Source organism: Limanda limanda, chromosome 18 (genome assembly GCF_963576545.1).
Source record: "Limanda limanda chromosome 18, fLimLim1.1, whole genome shotgun sequence".
NCBI classification, from domain to species: domain Eukaryota; kingdom Metazoa; phylum Chordata; class Actinopteri; order Pleuronectiformes; family Pleuronectidae; genus Limanda; species Limanda limanda.
The window spans coordinates 6,799,782-6,820,124 of record NC_083653.1 but is presented as its reverse complement, the minus strand read 5'-3'; the positions used below and the strand labels follow the sequence as shown (position 1 = coordinate 6,820,124).

The 20,343-nt window shown below is 42.4% G+C and overlaps 2 protein-coding genes across 2 annotated transcripts; one reads left to right on the top strand and one right to left on the bottom strand.

The window, feature by feature from the left end:
- The first annotated feature begins 80 nt into the window (after positions 1-80).
- On the top strand, positions 81-11,284 carry capn3b (calpain 3b). Its single transcript, XM_061091027.1, has 22 exons — positions 81-398; positions 3,242-3,311; positions 3,560-3,678; positions 3,917-4,050; positions 4,259-4,427; positions 4,767-4,850; positions 4,940-5,031; positions 5,134-5,211; positions 5,501-5,661; positions 5,739-5,908; positions 5,992-6,003; positions 6,282-6,490; positions 6,653-6,689; positions 7,693-7,779; positions 8,716-8,793; positions 8,887-8,944; positions 9,028-9,095; positions 9,369-9,437; positions 9,523-9,601; positions 9,758-9,874; positions 10,102-10,160; positions 10,276-11,284. The coding sequence occupies exons 1-22, from the start codon at positions 81-83 to the stop codon at positions 10,300-10,302; spliced, it is 2,295 nt and encodes a 764-aa protein (XP_060947010.1). The 3' UTR covers positions 10,303-11,284.
- On the bottom strand, positions 10,502-20,318 carry znf106b (zinc finger protein 106b). The gene is made up of 22 exons (XM_061092021.1): positions 20,196-20,318; positions 20,027-20,088; positions 19,234-19,437; positions 18,484-18,662; positions 17,935-18,146; positions 17,448-17,677; positions 16,773-17,091; positions 16,613-16,670; positions 16,192-16,346; positions 16,012-16,072; positions 15,188-15,935; positions 15,032-15,078; positions 14,816-14,949; positions 14,495-14,632; positions 14,182-14,298; positions 13,788-13,979; positions 12,663-12,725; positions 12,431-12,550; positions 12,076-12,147; positions 11,908-11,979; positions 11,661-11,807; positions 10,502-11,580 (listed from the first exon to the last, which is right to left on the bottom strand). The coding sequence occupies exons 1-22, from the start codon at positions 20,316-20,318 to the stop codon at positions 11,518-11,520; spliced, it is 3,516 nt and encodes a 1,171-aa protein (XP_060948004.1). The 3' UTR covers positions 10,502-11,517.
- Positions 20,319-20,343: the final 25 nt, after the last annotated feature.

Here is a 20,343-nt window from a genome sequence, read left to right as displayed (position 1 = left end):
GTTTTGCAAGTTGATTTCTGCAAATAGGGAAGTTCTCCACTTTAAGAACTGAACCAGGCTGTGGTGGACACTGAGATAAGATGGAGGATAAGACACATGAAGGGAAAGTTCCTCTGGTGGAAGACACAGAGGTGAAGGTGCTTCTGGAGAATGAGGCCTCACTCGGCCCTGATGACAAAGCAGATTACCCTCTTGTTGGGGCAAACTCCATCTACTCTGCCATCCTGAGCAGAAATGAGGCCGTGAAGGATGCCAAGCGTCTCAAGACATTCTTGGAGCTGCGGGACAAGTACTTGAAAAAGAAGGTGGTGTTTGAGGATCCCCTGTTCCCTGCAAACGACTCCTCGCTCTTCTACAGTCAAAAGTCTTCCATGAAGATAGAGTGGAAACGTCCCTCGGTGAGTTCCAGTCCGTCGTCGTCGTGTCCTTTAGTCACCAGGTCACACTCAAAGCAAAAGTGGCTCATGCAGGTTTACAAAAAGCTCTCCTCTAAGATCCATGTGTTTGTCACCGCTTCCTGTGCAGCACATGGCTTGCATGACACGCTGATATGGCTGAGTGGTGGTGGGTGGATTACTTGCGTGCATGCATAGCTCTGGATTATCACCTTCTGCAATCACCGACAGCTGACAGGAGGACACTCGCTGTCAATGCTGGGAAGTTTATTGGCAACTCAGTGTTGACGTCAGGGTTTTAATATTGATTTATAAGGACTTGTAGGGTTTGGATTGGCATGACATGGATCTGATCTGCAGCTCTGAAACATGTCAGCAGACATTTAGCTGTGTTTGGCAAACTGTGCGTCCCTCTACTCACAGTGCCTGGCAACACACTGACGTATTGTAAACAGCAATACACAGAAATGCAAACACAAACACATGAAACTAAAAGTACAATTCCACAATGTAAATCAACTCTGTTACAGCCAAAGTTAGATATAAGTATATCAAAAGCTGGTGATATATCTACACTGGTGTGTATTAGGCTATGTAATCATGTATATGCTTGGATTAATATTATTGATGCATAAACATGTAACCTGTGAGTAGCAATGGCACTTATTTTCAATCACACTTTAAGCAAGAGGTCTATTTAAATTACTATATATTGATGGTATATTCAGTTGTAACAATGAATTAGTTCATAGTTAAAGGATTAGTCTGTTATTATACCGGTTTCACTGGACTGATCATATTTCTCTGATATATTTGAACTAATGCCAGCAAAAACTTATCTTAGTTCAGCTTATCCCGGTTTAGCACAATTCTTAAAACAAGGGGAAGCAGCCTTTCCACAGATTAACACAATATAATGTGTTAATTAATGAGGCTATAAGCTGCTGGTGGGCAGGTTCAGTTACCTCAGTAGCGACCAAGGCTAGCTGTCTCACACCGTTTCCTGTCTTTATCCTAAGCCAAGCTAACTGGCTCATAGCTTTATATGTAGAGTATGATCAGTTCCAAAATGTCAAAGCAGTCCTGTAGGCTGCATTAAATGGAAGTACTCAAGTAAAATATTGTGCATTAATTGAGTAAATACACTCAGTTACTTTTAACAATTGTCAGACCCTCAGAAACAGTATTACCATTACAATCAATCACTCTCAGTTTAATCATGCTGATATGAAGATTAAGTATTGATGCTGATATAATGACTTTTCATTCCAACCTTATTCCTTGAACCTTTTTTACAATTACATGAAAATAAAATAGGCAAAATGTTGTTTGTTATTTATAAATACATTTTATTGGCCACTATTAAACACACTTATTTATTAGTTTCAGCTTTGTTGAAATCCAGTGGAGCACAAATTGAAAGGATGGTGGCCACTTAATGGCCGATGACAGATGCAGGTTGAGACATTCAGATGAGACCAGTGATACATGAATCCCATCATGGGGTCAGCAGTGGTGCCCACTCTAAATACAGAACATGAGGCTGCATTTTAACAGCCTTAGTTATGGTCAGTCGTGTGATTAAGGGACTCGAGTCCCTGCTGTGAACCCTCTAAATAAACTCTGTATGAGACCTGATCACTCATATCTTTATTCTCAGCATCCTGTTTTGTGACGCCTGAAAACTGCAGCTTCAGGATGTTAAGAGTTTTCTTGGACAATCCCATATTTCAAAAGGTTTTAAAAGAGAGTTTCTCCTCTTCTTGTGTAATTTGAAGGATTTCAGAAGAGAAAGACAGACAAATAGAAACATTTCAGAAAACATTAGCACAATCTGTGTAACATAAATACACTATCTCATTTTTATTCCTTTAATTATCTTGTGACCCCCCTTTGGATTATATGGACCATAGACTGTCAATAAAGACGGAAGACACTATAAAACCATCTTTGAGAAAAAAGGGATTTGACATGTGCCTGACATGATTCTTTAGTTTTGTCCATGTCCCATCCACTAACATGGAGGGAGCAGAGTTTATGACCGGTGGAGATTGAGATGCTTTGGCTTCACTTTAGGGGAGTGGTCATTCCGTCCATCTTAACATACAAGTTCATGATTCAAATCCACAAGTTGTAAATCACTTATACAAAAGCTCTTGCAATCTTCCAACATGAACTCCCTCTCATAAACAAACGTCTCTATGATGACAGCCCGATAACACTCCATGCTCCATGGTTCCCACTGAAGCTGTCACCGGTGCCGCCACGACAGAAATGTTGTTACGAGTCGAGGGGGCTTCACCGCAACGTTGTTCAGACGACCGAAGAGTCGCGACCGGTCGACCTTTAACAGCTGCCTCCTCATAGATATGCAGTGAAAGCAGACGGCGATTTGTGGTCCCAGGTCCAACACAGATTCTCCAACTCGTCTCCGGTTTCAGGGTCAAGTCCTGGAGTTATAAATCAGGTCGAGTGTAGAGTTGTAGATGCAGGTTTTAAATTGTTGTGATGTTGACATTTTGTGAAAAAAAAAAAAAATAACAAGCATAGATGTCTGTTGTTTTATTTGTTTTTTGACTTAAGAGGCAATGTTAAAAAATATCAAACAAATGTACTTGGTTTAAATAAAATCTAAAAAATCAACCTACTTTAAACCTTGTTATTTTTTTGATTCAGATTAGTTCAGCATGCTTATTATTTGTATCCAATAAAGAGAGGAGGGGATATAATTAAACAGAACTTCCTACTGATTTCCAGCTGTAAATCTATCATTTCATACCGAAAAAAAAAGATTTGATATTTCACAACATGCTCATAAATATAACTCTCCTTTTTTTTAATGACAGGAAATCTGTGACAAGCCTGAGTTCATCGTGGATGGAGCCAACAGGACGGACATCTGTCAGGGAGAATTGGGTAATATTTCAACAGTTCCTGCTTTCAGATAAATGTTTTTCAAACATCCAAACACATAATTATGAACCAGAGGAAGAAAGGATAAGAACATGTCTGGAAATGTTATAATGTTTAATATAAAAAAGATTTCTCACTCTTTCTTCTTTCCCAGATTTCTCATTTGCCTCCATGACAACCCTTTATTGTTTACACCGACAGAAGAACCGTTTTTGACATTATCTTGTGTTTTCATGAATCTGCTGTGACAGGTGACTGCTGGCTGCTCGCTGCCATCGCCTGCCTGACGCTGAACGAGAAGCTGCTGTACAGAGTGATCCCTCCAGACCAGAGCTTCACTGACAACTACGCCGGCATCTTCCACTTCCAGGTTTTTGCATGAACATCTGACACACTGTGAAACAAACAAGTCAAGTTTCATGTTCTTTAAAAATCCTCTTTGAAAACCCAACACAGAGATTTCATTTGATAAGGTTAGTAAGTAAGTAAAGGTTGAGGGGATACAAACAAGAAAAGCACCAATTTATGTGAAACTTTTAAGTACATTTTTTTTCAGCTGTCTCCGTCCTGACTCTATTTCCTTCGCGTTCTGCTTGTCCTGTTTTCAGTTCTGGCGTTATGGAGAATGGATCGACGTGGTCGTGGACGACCGCATCCCCACCTGCAACAACCAGCTGGTGTTCACCAAATCTTTCAGAAAGAACGAGTACTGGAGCGCGCTGTTGGAAAAGGCCTATGCAAAGTAAGCAGAGTCTATTAATGTCCCCCCCCCTGCAAAGTGGTGGCATAGTCACATGTTTACCTCCCATGTGTGGATGTTCAGTTTGGGTCAGATTTCCCTCCCATCCTCCCCATCCACTGCAAAAAGTTTGAGTCTGGTTCCTAACTGAATACAAGCTCTCTCTCTCTCTCTCTCTCTCTCTCTCTCTCTCTCTCTCTCCCTCTCCCAGGTTGCACGGCTCTTACGAGGCTCTGAAGGGGGGGAACACATTGGAAGCCATGGAGGATTTCACAGGTGGCGTTACCGAGTTCTTTGAGTTGTCGGCGGCGTCTAAAGATCTGTACACCATCATGAAGAAGGCCCTGGAGCGAGGCTCGCTGATGGGCTGCTCCATAGATGTGAGTGGTGGAGGAGAGACACTAAACAAGAAAGAAACACAACAATTGACATGATTAAGTGAGGGGGTGGCACAGTGGATTGCACTGTTCCCTTAAGATTCTTGGTTCAAATCCCAACATAAAATCTGAAATCACTTTGACTTCAGCTGTGAACAAGAGGAGGATGTCAGGGACAGTATTTAAAGATCAGCAGTACAGTTCTATTTTCTCCTATAATAATTTTTCTCACAGTAAGAGAAGATAAAGTTGTATTTCTGTCGTCCCCTTTAACTATCTAACAATCGCTAACAGAATAGATTAAAAGAAAATCCAGTCTATAACCTATGTTGTGTCCCTCAGGTCGTCTCAGCCAGTGAAATGGAGACTCGGACTGGTCAGGGGCTGATCAAAGGCCACGCCTACTCCATCATAGGCCTGGAGGAGGTAGAGATAAACCTTCACTTTCTCTAAATGCAGACGTGGTATTTTTATGTTATGTATTTTCCAGTAAGGCTGATGAGGTGTCGTTCTAGTGTGATGAGGTTGCAAAGGACACCGAAATATGCCTGATTCGCCTTCGCAATCCCTGGGGCAGGGTGCTGTGGAAGGGACCGTGGAGTGCAAAGTGAGAGTCTAATAAAAGTCTTCCAATAGCATGTGTTATTGTTAGTGTTAGTGTTATTTCGTGCTAATATGGTTTTATAAATGTGGTAATATTTTTCCATAGTTCCAAAGAGTGGTCGACCATTTCCATCGCGGACAAGGAGAACCTAAAGAAACAGACTGTGGAGGCGAGTGAGTTCTGGTGAGTGAAACCACGGTGACATTTATTTGACCACATCTGTAATTCTGGCCTCTCAGCACTTTATTGAACCATGAAATTCATGTCGCCATAACCAACAAGTCGAAGGTTCCATCTATTTAACACAGTTCACCGGGATCCATCTAAAATCAGCCACCATCGGCTGTACTGTTAATTCTTATATAACGTTGTCATGGTAACATGGTCACAATCATCAGTGTAAGAAGGAAGAAGATCCCTCTTCCGCAAATCTTGTTCTCTTACCACCGTCCTCCCTCACGTTCCCATCCAGGATGTCTTTCGATGATTTCAAGAGGAACTTCACGAAGCTGGAGATGTGTAACCTGACCCCCGACGCGCTGCAGGGGGACGAGAGAAACAGCTGGACTGTGTCGGTCAACGAGGGCCGCTGGGTGAGAGGCAGCTCTGCTGGCGGCTGCAGGAACTTCCCAGGTAGGCTTCAGCCTTTAAACTCTTAAAGTGTCATCTTGCTCGTGATTTCTCTTTTATTTACTTTCTGTGTTTTCCAGACACATTTTGGACAAACCCTCAGTACCGGCTGCAGCTTTATGAGGAGGACGACGACGCAGAGGATGGAAGGGTGGCCTGCACTCTGGTCGTGGCTCTGATGCAGAAAGGTCGACGGATGCAGCGCCATCAGGGGGCCAAGTTCCTCACCATCGGGTTTTCCATCTACGAGGTAGTGATCTCAAACACCTCAGCTATCAATGCCCATGTGCATTCACTGGAGTTAAACTCTGAACTTCCTCTGTGTCTCTGTAGGTACCAAAGGAGGTATGCCCATCACGGAGAAGGACGTTATTGTGATGAAGTCAGTGGTTACCTCTGGATTGACCTGTGTCTCCAGTTAATTCTTACAACACAAGTTATAACATTTATTAATGAGAGACATAATGTTCCTTTGGGAAAGTATCTTTGGGAAGAGTACCTGTTGCACGTTTAATTCTAATCCTTAAGTATTACTACTTCCCTTTCCTTGGAGCTCATCCCCTTCTCACCATTCTTCTCTCACCATTTCCACACTTTCACTGCTTTTCTTTTCCCATCCCCAGATGTGTGGACAGAATGAGCATCTGCAGAAGGACTTCTTCCTGTACACAGCCTCCAAGGCCAAATGTCAGTCCTACATCAACCTGCGAGAGGTAACGGAGCGTTTCCGTCTGCCGCCAGGAGAGTACGCCATCATCCCCACGACCTTTCAGGCCAATCAAGAGGGCGAGTTCCTCCTCAGGGTCTTCTCCGAGAAGCAAAGCACGTCAGAGTAAGGATCGCTGAGGGTGGGCCGCTGCGCATGTTTGGTGCTGCAGCTGATGTTATTTTGAGGGGTTGTTGACAGTAAGACTGCAAAATATAGCAAAGCCTTTAAATGAGGGTCACTATCAGAACATAGTCAGAATCCGAACGTGTCTGTTTCCCCTCACAGGGAGGCGGAGAACCCCATTGAGTCCGGACAAATCCAGGTTTGCAACATGATTAAATAAGGAGTGGGGTTGAAATATACTTTAATGATTGTGACCAATACTGCAGCAGTGAAATGATTCATGTATATGGTTTGTCAAGATACAACGTTTATACCAACAGATCTTCTTTAAAACCATACACCACCAATACCAATAGAAAAACAAATCATAATGTATAAGATAAAAGAGAATAGATATATTTCCCTGAGGACATCTGCCTTGTTTTTATTACGAAGAACGAGATCATTAATTCACACAGACAAATATACAGGTCACAGGAAATTACGGGCTATGCTCTCTGATACTGAAGAGGAGAAATGAGGGAGGAAAGTTAAAACAAAAAGAAATTGTATCAGTGTCCGGTCCCTGGGAGGAACAATCCTATTTTTCATCTTCGTCTTTAGTTTGAGATTTTCGACTGCAGCACACGTGTCATTGAAAAGGTTTTCATGAGGTTACAAATAACATCCTCACCAAAACCCAGAATCCTTGACCCTAAACTTCCCAGAGACAATATCTGAATATAGCCATGCTCTACTTTCACGCCGTCTGAATTTGACATATTATAATCCTGCCTGTGTTTCCTTCATATTCCATCAAATCCATTTAAATCTCTTGTCTTGTCTCAGTGCACACTGTATGTTTACTCATTGTTTTCCCCACACGAGTCACTAACACACCTCAGTATTCCAGTGTTTTCCTCCGTTTCTTCTCATTTCATCTTTCTGTCCTTCCTTGTCTTATCGGCCATCAGCAAGACAAGAGAAAGAGGGAAAAGGTAACACGTGCATGTCAGTGGATTTTCTTTTGAAATCTGCTTCCCACCGCTGATTTTCTCCATCGCACGTCAGCTTTGTGCAACGTTTTCAGTTAGTTTGTCCCATCATTGAATAAACAGATTATAACCAGTGGAATAACTTTAAAGTAACTTGGTCTTTTCTGTCCTGTTTGTCTTTTATAACCTTTCACTCCTCTTGCCAACGGGCCGTGACCCACATGCCAGCCTATTGTATTTGTGTCGGACAGAGCGCGAGCCAACAAAGAGATTGAGCATGACGGCATCCAGGGGGAAAAGAAGAAGAAGCCAAAGGTAATCTCCTTGTTGTGGGAACAGAGTGTGAATAGATAGTCAGTGTTTCTTTTTATTTAAAACAAAAACAGTGCAGCCACACTACAAATAGCTCAGTGTGACCTTTGACCTGTTGTCCTGACTGATGGTTCTGTAATGCAATCTCGACCAGGTCATATAACCTCACTGGGAATAAAATAATCGCGTTTGGAGCCAAATTATCTCAAGTGGCAGCTGCACCTGTTTTCCCACGAGGGCCACAGTCGTCCAAATTATCTCCTTTTATACTGCCCCCTTCTGGTACTGTGTGGAAATGCATCCAATGGCATTCAATTAAAGCCATAGATTGAAAATAAATAAACATGAAGTGATGGAACAGAATGAGGCCATGAAAGAATGTTAACATAACCCAAATGGTCCAAAGATCATTTCAGAACACAAAGAATTGTTGGAGATGACTGAATAAACCAGTATTTAAGTCGACAACATCCTACTCATTTGCTTTCAAAATTCCTCCTCTATGCAGATGATACAATTTATTACAACTCTAACCTACAAGGCCAGAACACAGTTTACAGCTAGAGCTAATTTTATGGCTTTTTTTCTAAGTTTTAATGGGTGCATGTGTTTAATGCCCGAATGTCGAATTTAGCTAGTTGCATCACATAAATTAGACAGGAGCCAAATGCTTGCTAAAAGCTGATGATGTCCAAACATATAATAATTCTTATAAAAGGTATACAAATTACAGTTTAAAAATGTATGTAACCTTTAAACACTTTTATCAAAAAGATCTTAAACTTCACAATCTCTTTTTTCATTATTTCTCTATTTTCCAACCTTCAAAAGGGTTTTTGGATTTCATTACAAAATAGGCGACTAACAAGTACAAATTTCACAATAGAGTTATTAGCATCAGAAAGAAAGGATAAATCTATCTTTGATCTGTTTCTTCAGCGAAAACTGTTGGAACCCGAGGAGGAGACTGAAGAGGAAAAACAGTTCAGGGCCATTTACCAGCAGATTTCCGGTGAGGTGAGTACCAGTGAGACTGAGGACAACACAGTGTGAACTCGCCGAGTTTTAATTGAGCCGAGATTGAATCGCATCCTCCCTCCCCTCCGTCAGGACATGCAGATCTGTGCCAACGAACTCCAGACCATCATGAAAAACGTTCTCTCCAAACGTGAGTGAGCTGAGAACATCAGGACGATCCTCACAGTTTGTGCCATGTTGCAATCCCTCAGACCGAGTTCTCCTTTTCCACAGATGGTGAAGTCAAGACCAAAGAAGGTTTCAGCCTCGAGACGTGTCGGAGTATGATCGCCTTGATGGATGTATCCTGTCAGCTGGTTTAAGTGTGTGTGTATGGGTAACAACAGAGAAGCCTCGTGCTGTCTGAAGATTGCTTCAACAGGTTGTTGGTTTGAATCCCCCTTGTAATACCTAGTTACCCAGTGGAGCTGCTGACATTTTAATCAAGTAACTCGGAGGTTAGACCACAGATTCTCCCTTAAAAACAAAATCACAGCACAGCAAGCCAACATACACCTTCTAAAAGGGGTCAACGAGCGATGTCACATGTTTTTTCATAACTGAACTTCTCTCAGACCGATGGGACCGGGAAACTGAACCTGCAGGAGTTCAAGCACTTGTGGAAAAAGATCAAGGAGTGGCAGGTAGAGTGTTCTCAGCCGCCTGCATCTCTCATTCTACAAAACCCTCCAGGTCTTCTTCTGATCGTCGGTGTCTGTGTGTTCTCAGCTGATCTTCAAGCGTTATGATAAAGACAAAACTTGCTCCATCAGTAGTTTTGAGATGAGGAACGCTGTGAATGACGCAGGTGAGAAACACAACACAACAGAATCGACCACTTAAAGAATCTTTCTCTGGGTTTACTTTAGATTTTCATTCGTGTTTTTCCAGAACCACTGATTATGAGGAAACTTTATTTGTATTATTAAATCTTGAACTTATGTTTCTTTCTCTCTTTTCAAAGGGTTTCACCTCAACAAACAGCTTTATGACATCATAGCAATGCGTTACGCCGATCAACACCTCAACATCGACTTTGACAGTTACATCTGCTGTTTTGTGAGGCTAGAGGGAATGTTCAGTAAGTATTCATATAATTTTACGACGAGATATTCATATTCTGATCTTTTTCTTGTATACAAGAGCTTTTCTTGCTTGTTTATACTAAGCCAGTGTTGAAAAACTAAAAATATTTTACAATATATAAGATCCTTTGCACGACCAACTGTAGCTCAGCTCAACTGCATGAGTTCAATGTGCATTTATTAAAACACAATGATGAAGATTTGCTGATCTCGTCTCTTGCAGGAGCTTTTAATGCATTCGACAAAGACGGAGATGGAATAATTAAACTCAACGTCCTGGAGGTGCGGCTCATTTTCAGCATTTTGCTCCAAAGCAGGAAATCCTGATATTTAACTGCATACGACATCATTTAAATCGGTAATGAAACCCTTTATTCTTGTTTTCCTCTCTTTGCAGTGGCTCCAGCTCACCATGTATTCTTAAATCCCCCTCCAGGCCCCGGATGTTGCTGCAGACACAAACTTTGACTTAATTCTCTTTTCCTTAAGCTTAATTGGACTAAGTGTAGTTTTGCACAGTTACAGCAAAGTCTTGATGTCGTATCCACACATCTTCAGAGTTACTTAATGTATTTTGTTTTTAAATATACAGGAGGCGAAGACTGTGAATGCAATTTGTCTTTTTATTGCTTACAATATGGCTTTTATGTGAGTGAAGTGAAATACAGACCATAACATGAATACAGCCTCGTTCAAGTTAACTATATATCTATCAACTTATAACAACTGTCACTTTTTTCTTCCATCCCTCAGAAAGATGATGTGTTGTATAAAGTCACTTAGAGGACAAGAGGGTTTCCTCCAAAGGAATTCTCCCAGAAATGTGTAAAGTTACATGATTTCCACATTTAATGCATAATTATGATTATTGATCCAAGTTCTCACAAGAGTCTGAGGAAGAAATTAATGAAACGGTCGGGGTTAGAAAACAAAAAAACACAAACCTGAAATAACTTTACATGTAAACCACAGGTTGTTGAATATCAGACTTTAGATTTTTAAATCTGGAGTTAAAAGCCTGAACAGCACCTTCAGGAAACCATAAAGTGAACTAGCAGGCAATTCAGAAGAATAGATTAGGACGAGGGAGTTATCAAGTGAGCCGATAGATGAGGGATTCGATTTCATCAAATTTTTTCCCTGTTCAGCTTTCATTCTCTCCTTTACCTCAAATACTCAAGACAAAAAAAAACCACAACCTCCACGTTAGAGCCAACCGTCAATGTGAAGCAAAACACGGCAGCTTTAACTTCAATTGACAAGATGAGCTGCTTGACAAACATACTGAGCTGATTATATCAGTGCAGCATAGTTGCTTTGCATATGCCAGTTCTGAAGAGGCGTATTAAGTGCTGTACATTCTATGGTGTCATGTATTCACAGTGACAACCAAATAAAAACATGTTGATCCCCCAAAAATGGGTAACGAATTATTTGGCTCTACAAATGAAGTTTAATCGCTGGTAAATTAGAGACTGAATGAGTTCAGTTTGACCCTGAACGTCTCGGTCTCTTCATGTAACAGCTTCAGGTGATCAAGTGGAGTTCAGACCTTTTTTCACAAGGGATTAGAGGCTGAGATGCTGAAAGAATGAAAAGAAACAACAAAAGAAATCCTGAAACAACATGAGAACTATATTCATGGCTGACCCTCCACTTCACTGTCGTTTTTCACGTGGTTCTGCATGTGGTCAGGCAGCTTCTGCAAGAAGCACAAGCAGTTTTCACGACTGTGTTCAAATATGGCGAACAACATTTAGAACAAAGCAACGAGCTCAATACCTGTTGAACCGACACTTGTGTGGAGAAGAACTTGTCACAGCCTCTCCAGCGACATTTCGCCATGTGCAGACTGGGTTTGCTGTGATCTCGAACAAGATGCTGCAGAAGGTGCTCCTCCACGCCGAAAATAAGAGAGCAGTTCTGCCACTGGACAAAGGTAAAGACACAATTCCGTTAAATCATTAAATATCTTCAAAAAGTATGATGATTTTTTTCTTATAGAAGGAAATCATTTATAAAAATCTACCCAGCAGCGGTAGTTTTTCAGCAAGTTGAGCTTCACAGCTTGAACGCTGCCGTCGTAGCAGCCTGTGTAGATCTGAGGTGGGATCAAAACCACGTAAATACAACAAAATAAAACCACACTATGAAAATGAGCATTGTTTGTAAAAATGAATCCCTCTTCTGCACTTACCACACTCTTATGAAGGGTCATGCACATCACCATGTCACTGTGAACCTTGTACACCTGCAGGCAGTCGTGGGACTAGGAGAAAAGAAAACAATCTAATATAGTTCATATATAAAACCTAAAATACAAATTGCTTCAGAAAGTCAAATTGAAGATACTGAAGTGATCTTAATTAGAGAAACAAACCTAAATATACTTATACTAAAAATATTGAAATTGTTTCAGGTAGTCCTCATTGGATGCTAAAGCATTAGGGACTGAACGAAAGTTTGTCTGCTACTCAAAACTCAAAGAAATTAAAATACACAAATCATTCCCATCAGTAATTAAGTAAGTTGGTTTCCAGACTCGTGAATACCTGTAGCTCATAAACTCGGACCAGCTGATCCAGACAGGCCGTCACCATCAACTTCCCCAAGATGACGATTGACGTGACAGCGTGACCGTGACCCTTGTAGATACGAAGCAACTCTCCCGTCTATAAGAGACGACAAAGATTGCATTGAAAGCACAAGAGTTTGATATAAAGAATGAACCAGGACAGGCCCCGTCAGGCACAGGGATTGTCTTGCATCAAATAACCCACTTACATGGAAGTTGTGGGCGTGAACTGATGTGTCACTGGAGCCGCTGAAGACCAGGTCGTTCACCACCTGGAAACCACAACGCGAGTCTAATTCATTTCTCCTGAAGTAATCGTATCTTTGTCAATCTACTGATCACATGCTCATGAACAACACGTTTTAAATATGTTCAAGCTTAGAAAAAAAAAGAATATATAAACATCAAATGCAGTTTTCACTGTAACGCTTGAGAATCTGCTGCAAATGTTCAAATATGAATTTCGACGGTGACATGACAAAAAAGATCTGAAGTTTTCTTCTTAACTTCGGAATCTCATGCATTAGTCCAGGCAAAGTAACCCATTTTGGAGCCAAAAATAGAAGTAATTGTAAAAGAATTTTTTCAGCATAGATTATTTCTATGAGGTGTCCAGAACAACATACTAAAATTCCTAAGAAATCCTAGTTGAGGAAATATGTTTAATTCTCATCAATGTGTGCATATAAGGCCCGGCAACAATACACCCCAAAAAGACTATTTTTTTCCTTTACTCCTATCAAAATGAAACTTTACACAATGAAAGTAGCCATGAAACGTAAAATTTTTTGTATTACAAGTTTCTTTGAAAATTAATTTATGTATGTATTTGTAATACATATGAATGGTGTTTGCCTATGCAAATTAGGACATATTCAATAAGTGTGGAGCTCATGTGCTTGTCAAATTCATTTCAAAAGAAACTTGTAATACAAAAAATGTTACGTTTCATGGTTACTTTCATTGTGTAAAGTTTTATTTTGATTGGAGTAAAGGAAAAAAATAGTCTTTTTGGGGTGTATTGTTGCCGGGCCTTAATGGCACACATTGATGAGAATTAAACATATTTCCTCAACTAGGATTTCTTAGGACTTTTAGTATGTTGTTCTGGACACCTCATAGAAATGATCTATGCTGAAAAAAATTCTTTTACAATTAGTCGGTCGTAAAACGCTACTTTGCCTGGACTACATATGTGGAATAAAATGACATCACTTAACATGTAATTGAAATTTACAACAGTAAAACACATTTCCAAGAAAGATTTCAAATCTTTCTTACGTGGACAAAGGTCATTTAAGTTGCATGATTAAATGTCAGTTTCATCCCCTCACCTTCATACAGAGAACCGTCTTGGTGTGACCTTCCAGCGAGCGCAGCAGCAGGCCGGTCTCGGCGTCCCGTACGCTGATGGTGCTGTCGTAGGAGCCGACCAGCAGCATCCGGCAGGCGCCCTCCTGCGACGTGCCCATACAGCTCACCCCCCGAGGGCCGTGGCATTCAAACACATCGAGCTGCCTCAGGGTCTAATGAGAGATGAAGTTGAAGAAAATGACTTTCATTGGGTTTCAATCAGGACATTTTTGCCTTGAGGTTCATAGTTTAACCACTTTGTGTAGAATCTGTATTATAGATGTGCTATAGGAACTTAAGTAAAATCCAATATTTTTAGGTTGATCACTCAAATACTCCAACTTCTCCCGTGTGAAATCAACCCAAGTCACTCACCCTTAAATCGTAGCGGACGACTGATCCATTGGCGAGTCCAGCGTACAGAGTGTTCCAGGCTATGTGCAAACACAGCACTCTGTCTGGTAAACAGGTTTGCTGCAGACACTTATTTGACTAAAAGTGATGGGGGGGGGCATAACCAGAAAAGACATGGATGTACAGTTTTAAGTATAATGGTTAAAAACCCATAAATAATTCAGCCAATTAAAAAATAACAAATCAGTAACTCCTTAGAGAGACTCCAGCTCAGGTAACATCAACCACTGGAATGATTCACAGTGTAATATAGACTGGGTCAGGTGTTCTGCACCTTGGCGCTGTAGCAGCGGATGGTCTGGTCACTTGATCCGGTGTAGAGACGAGCCGTCGGGGAGTGGGGGAGCAATGACACCAGCAGACAGTTGACTTTGTTTGAGTGACCCTGAAACACGGCTTTGCACTCCCTGGTCTGGAGTCACAGAGAAACAGATACTAGACTTGATACCAGCAGATTTCAAGGTGTATGAGAACTTAAATGTTTTTTTACAGGACACATAAAAATACATTTGATTTGACAGTATTAGGACTCAGCTGCTTTGAGCTGGGCAGTTTAAAGAGGCATATGTCAGTGTGACATGCCTCGACAACGCACCCTCAGACAGTAGGCCCGTGCTGTGTTGTCCCCTGAACATGTGTACAACAGGGACCCGTGGACTTGCATGCCGTGCACGGGCCCGGTGTGACCAAGAAACTCTCCCAGGGACAGCTCCTCCTCCTCAACACACTCTGAAACATGAAGGGTTTTATTGATTTAACACCTTTTAATCTTCACTTGGTGCATTTATTAAAAAGGAGGGATACTAGTCACCTGCAGGAGATTTTTCAGCTTTCACTGGAAAATAAATCTGAATCTTTCTGAAGGGTGAAGAGAAAATGGTGGATCACATTTCACATTTACATAACTAAAAACTGCAGATCCCTATAATGTCCATAGCTCCAGCATGAGCCGGATATTGAATCTCACCTGTCAACCTCCTTTTGCTGAATCGTCTGCGTGCCGGCAGAACTCAACTCCACATTTGAAACCTGCTGCTCTGGATGAGCTGAAACATCCGGGACAGCCTTGTGTAAGTCCTCGTCGTCCGATTCATCGATGGTGATAACCACCGGTTTGGGGGGCTCCATCATTTTCACGGAGTCGTCGCTCTCGTTCCCATCATCATTGACTAGTGCTGCAGTGGATGCGTTTTGAACTATTTCAGGAAAAGGCTTATCTGCCGCTCTCCTGCCAAGATTTCCTCCCGCCTCTTCCTTAATATCACTCAGAATCATCCATGCTGGTAGGTCTGTCGCCCTAACACAGTCCTTTGACGCCTCCCTTGACTCATGCCACTGCTGCAGACGTGTGTTCACTGATGTCGAGGCAGCAGCAGCAGAGGTCGTGGGAGCAGCTGGGTGTGACGGTCTGAGCAGCAGTGAGGGGGGAAGCTCAGAGGGAAATGAAGGCACAGGTTGGTTCGGAGGTACGTGAGGTGCGTCGGTGCTGGAGGAGACAAACTGTCCGGCCTGTAAAGCTGTGGCTTCTTCCTTTACTCTCGTGGGAGTCGGACGAGGATGGGAGATGGGAGATGCTGAGGTCGTGGCAGACCGTTGCTGGCTGGACGAAGCCAGGAAGGCACTAGAGGAAGGAAGGGGGGAGTGTCGTGGTTGCAGGGGAGCAGCAACGTCTGCTGATGAGGCGGTGGTTATGTTAGACGCTCCTGAGAAGCCCTCTGAAAACAATAAGAAACCATCTTTTCACTTGCTAAATCATTTTGAGCACAATTTCTATGTTGGATTTATCAGTACCTTGCATCCCCTGCAGGATCTCAATGCGTATGGCTCTCAGAGTCTTGACCTCAGCAGAAAACTAGAAAACAGGAAACAAAGCATTTAATGCAAATCTTTGAATGGACATCAAAAAAGGGAAAAGATAAAAAATGTCGGATTTGACTTCATTTGTAATTTTTTCTTCACTAGAGCAGTTACCTGCTCTCTCAGGAACAGAATTCTCTGGACCTCTGCGTAGGCCACCTGCAGCGCGCTTCGAGCCTGGATCAGAGAAATGTCCAAATCCTGCAGCGAGTGGCTCAGCTCGTCCTCCCTCAGAGACACGGCCAGCAGCTGGTCCATTTGACCCTGATCTGCAAGTGGACGACCTTGTGAAACATTACTGAGTTTCACATAATAAATGTCCGAAGTCCATCTTAATACATTTGTGCTTGTGCAGAAATTTTCATTTTTGCAGTATTCTCAGAGCCTGTGATGTAGATACAATTTAGATTCTTCTACTGTGAAGTGGAAATGACTGAAACGCCATAAATCTTTAAATCTAGTTCATAATTACACGTTATAATGCATTTATTTTTGGTATTAGTCATGTTACAGTAGAAAAAAATGTCAGAATTACCTTTCTTTGTAATTGTTCTTCTCTTTTTTCTATTTGTCACCTTTTTAGGAATCTCATCCTGTAAAAAATATTGACAATAACTTTATTACAGCAAGAATTTAAGAATCTAAGAAATAAGAATTTGGTGGGAAACTTTGTTCTGGGACAATATTCGACTCACATTGTTGAGCTTCCTCTTGTTGCCACGACTCAAACCTCCATTCTCCAGCTCCACGCTTGGCTCTACATTGACGGGGGCGGCTGTGACCGTGTGGCTGCTCGCACCCTGATCTGATGTGCCAGGCTCCTGCAGCAAAGACCCGGTCTGTTCGTCCCTGTGGGAGTCGATCTCTGTCGTGTCCTGGGCTGGCCGCGGCAAAGTCAAGTGTGTCTCTGAAGCACTGACTGGGATCGACTCCCAGTGGAAGCCTTCGGACAGAGGCAGGTCAGGGTCCGGTCTGTGTTCAGGTGGTGGAGGGTTCGACGACTCAATTCTTAACCTAAACACACATAATGACACATATAATTGAAACAGACTTAATTTGTATAGCACTTATCATACAAACGATGCAACACAACAAGCCTCTCAATCAAAGTCAAATAATCCAAATCAAATCAAATCAATAAAAACAACAGAGCAAGACAGGAACTGAGGTAACACCATCGGAAACCTCATAAATTTGAAATGAGGAAACACCAATGGCAGGTAGAAAGAGATCAATGATGAAGATTAAATAATAATAAAAGTGATGTGAAAAGAAAAGATTTTTCAAAGTTAAAACAACACAGAAAGTAAATATTAGTGCACATAGCAAATAAAAGATGTTTACACGTGTTTTGATGGTGGTTTGCTCACCTGGGCTTTCTTTTGACGCTGACCTGCTTCTCTCTTTTCCTCTCGTTGTACATCTCACTCCAGCTCTGCTTGTTCTTGGGCTCTGATGAGTTGATCGATTTTCGTTTAGCCTCCTTCCCAGCCTGACTTCTTCTCGGTTTGTGGGCGATTCGAACCTTTGGGTTGCTTTGCTCAGAGGATGTGGCAATGCCTGCGCATCCATTCATTTCTTGTGTTACTTCGACAGTGGTCTGTTTTGGTGTGGCAGGAGCAACATTGGAAGGACAAACACCAGACGGTGCTGCAGGTTCAAAGAAGGTGACCTGTGGATCTTGCACAGATGTACTTGCAGCACCTGAAGGTTGCCCTTTCGCGGCTCCACTCTGTTGTGTGGTGCTGCGATCAGCCACCCGGTCACTTGCCTCACTGTTCTTCCTCTTGGCTTCACGATCTGCTCTGCATGGCTCCCTCACACCAAGTGCTCTTCTGACTTGCTTCAACATCGTACCGACGTCGGTTTCCCTGAGCGGAGCTGCACCGGAGGAACTGTTCGCTGAGGCAGTACTAGAGGATTGATGTGAACTTTCTTGTCCCTGTTGGGAAGATCTAGGCCGCTCATTGGGGTTGTGATCAAACAAGGTGGCTCCCCTATACTGCTTGCTGTAATAGTCATCATAGTGGCGGTTGTCAGGCCATGTCCTTTGCTCGGACATGTCAGTCCTGGCACCGTCATAGGTGTTGTGTGGTCTGTTAACAGATCTCCATTGTTGTGAGTGCTCCACATTGACACGCTGGTTAGGGTCAGAAAGGTTTTCATTGTACCTCGTCTGGCACATTGTGTGAGAACTTGTGTGGGAACCCATGTGGGAACTCATGTGGGAACTCGTATAGGAGCTTGTGTGGCAACCCGGCTGTCGGAGCTGTTCTCTGACATGATCGCGATGCAAAGGTCTGCCAGCAGGTTGTCCCGCAGAACCGGCCAGTCTTCCACTTTGATTCTGCTGAGTCACACTGAACTCTTTGTTCTCCTTGTTTTGGACAACAACATTGCTTCTACCTTTCTGGAGGGTTTGCTGCATCTGTTGTTCTGTCTTTTGGTTCACTTCTTTGGATTTATGTATCTTCACCACGTTGGAAGCCCCAGCGCTTTTCTTGGTGGATTCCTGTACCTCCTCCACATGCTTCTGAGCCGCAATCTGCTTCTGTTTCTTTTTCTCCTTTCCCTTTTGTTTCTTCCTGGGATGGAGAGAGGCATAGTCATTATTATGTGCCAGGCAGGAGCAGTGTGTTTGTTGTGTGTTTTCTTTGCTCCTGTTTTTCCCCTCCTCCTCTGGTGGTTGAATCACCATGATTGGTCTCCACCTGTGACTGGTCATGCTGCGCATTAGCCCCCCTTTCCCCCAGACTGGCCTATCACAATTCTGTGTCCTCAATAAAAAGACTGTGCTTGTGGAATTCCAGCTCCTGTACTCCCCATGCTGCCTGTCTGCATCGTCTCAATTTGCTGCTTGTTTATAGTTGTGAAGAGGAAGGTTAATGGCTTCGTGAGAACCCTGTACATTCTTCCATACACCTAGTTTATTTTTTATCTCTTTTTTTATTTTTTACACACCAGGTTATTGGTTGATGCCACCATTCCAAATCATTGAACATTTAATTTTCTCCTAGACACTGACTCCCTCAAAGTTTCGTGATAGTCGTGATACTGTCCCCAGATACTCAGAGACTAACCCAAGGGCCAAAACACTCATTCAAATGCAACATCCAATATCATAATGACTCAATGACATATAGGTGAAATTCTTACTCCTCTTTCCTCAGTGTCTTGTTTCTCTCTAGGATCAAGGCGATGGCTTCATTGCTCAGAGTCTTAATCAGAGGAACAGGCTTTGTGTTTCTAGACATCAAGCCCTGCAACTTTGCTCTGTGTAGCGGAGTGGAGATGTGCTTGGTGTAGTCGCACAAAGTCATGGCGTACACCTTACACGCCTGGCATTCATGGAGCACATCCCTGTTCATCAAAGGACATAAAATCAGAAAACATTTGTCAGATATAAGCAGATGTCAAAATCTCAGCCTTCAAGATGTGGGGAAAGGTTTTGGATCAAAACAAATACTAGAGCTGATATTACACCCCAGTTTTCAGAACAGTACCACAGAATTTAACGGATCAAATTTTAGGGGCAGATCTGGACAAAGGAATGGTTCCAGGAATGGTTTTTTTTTACCAAATTTACCAATTTTACCAATTTCCCAGCAAATAGTTCCTGGATCTTGATGGAAAAACACTGATATATTTAGGGGAGTAATATCTATGAGTATGAACATCCATCCTGAGAGACCCAGGACCGTGTTGAGTAAGTGTGTTCACCCGGGGCAACACGTCCTGAATGCGTCTCCTGTGACCACTTGTGAACGGACCTCACTTCCCTGAGAATAATCATATTCGTCCTTTTTGTTCACAAGGACCAAATTATGTTGTTTTCATCCAGTCCATTTCAAAGAGATCGGCTATGACAGAGGCAACCATTCTACTAAATAATGTTCTATATCATCAATTTAACGGATAGAGATGTTTTCATTTGACGGACTGGACTCGCCTGCCCAGCGCTGACTCCAGCTCTCTGTGGTGCGGCATCCCGTGCATGTGCTTGTGTGCTTCCTGTGTCAGAGAGAATAAAGAGCAGGTGAGAAGGATCTGTGTGGTCAATTAAAAACAATCTGACATGATCCAGTGCTGCTCCACATGTAAACATCTTGGTCACTCACACGTCTTGAAAAGGCTTCTCGACACAAGATACACTCGGTGAGCTTCTCACGCTGCTGCTGCTGCGGTTTCATCTTGCTCTTTTTCTTCACATCCCCTTGAGGGGTTGGAAGAACCACTGCCATCTCTGTGGAGCAAGCAACACACACA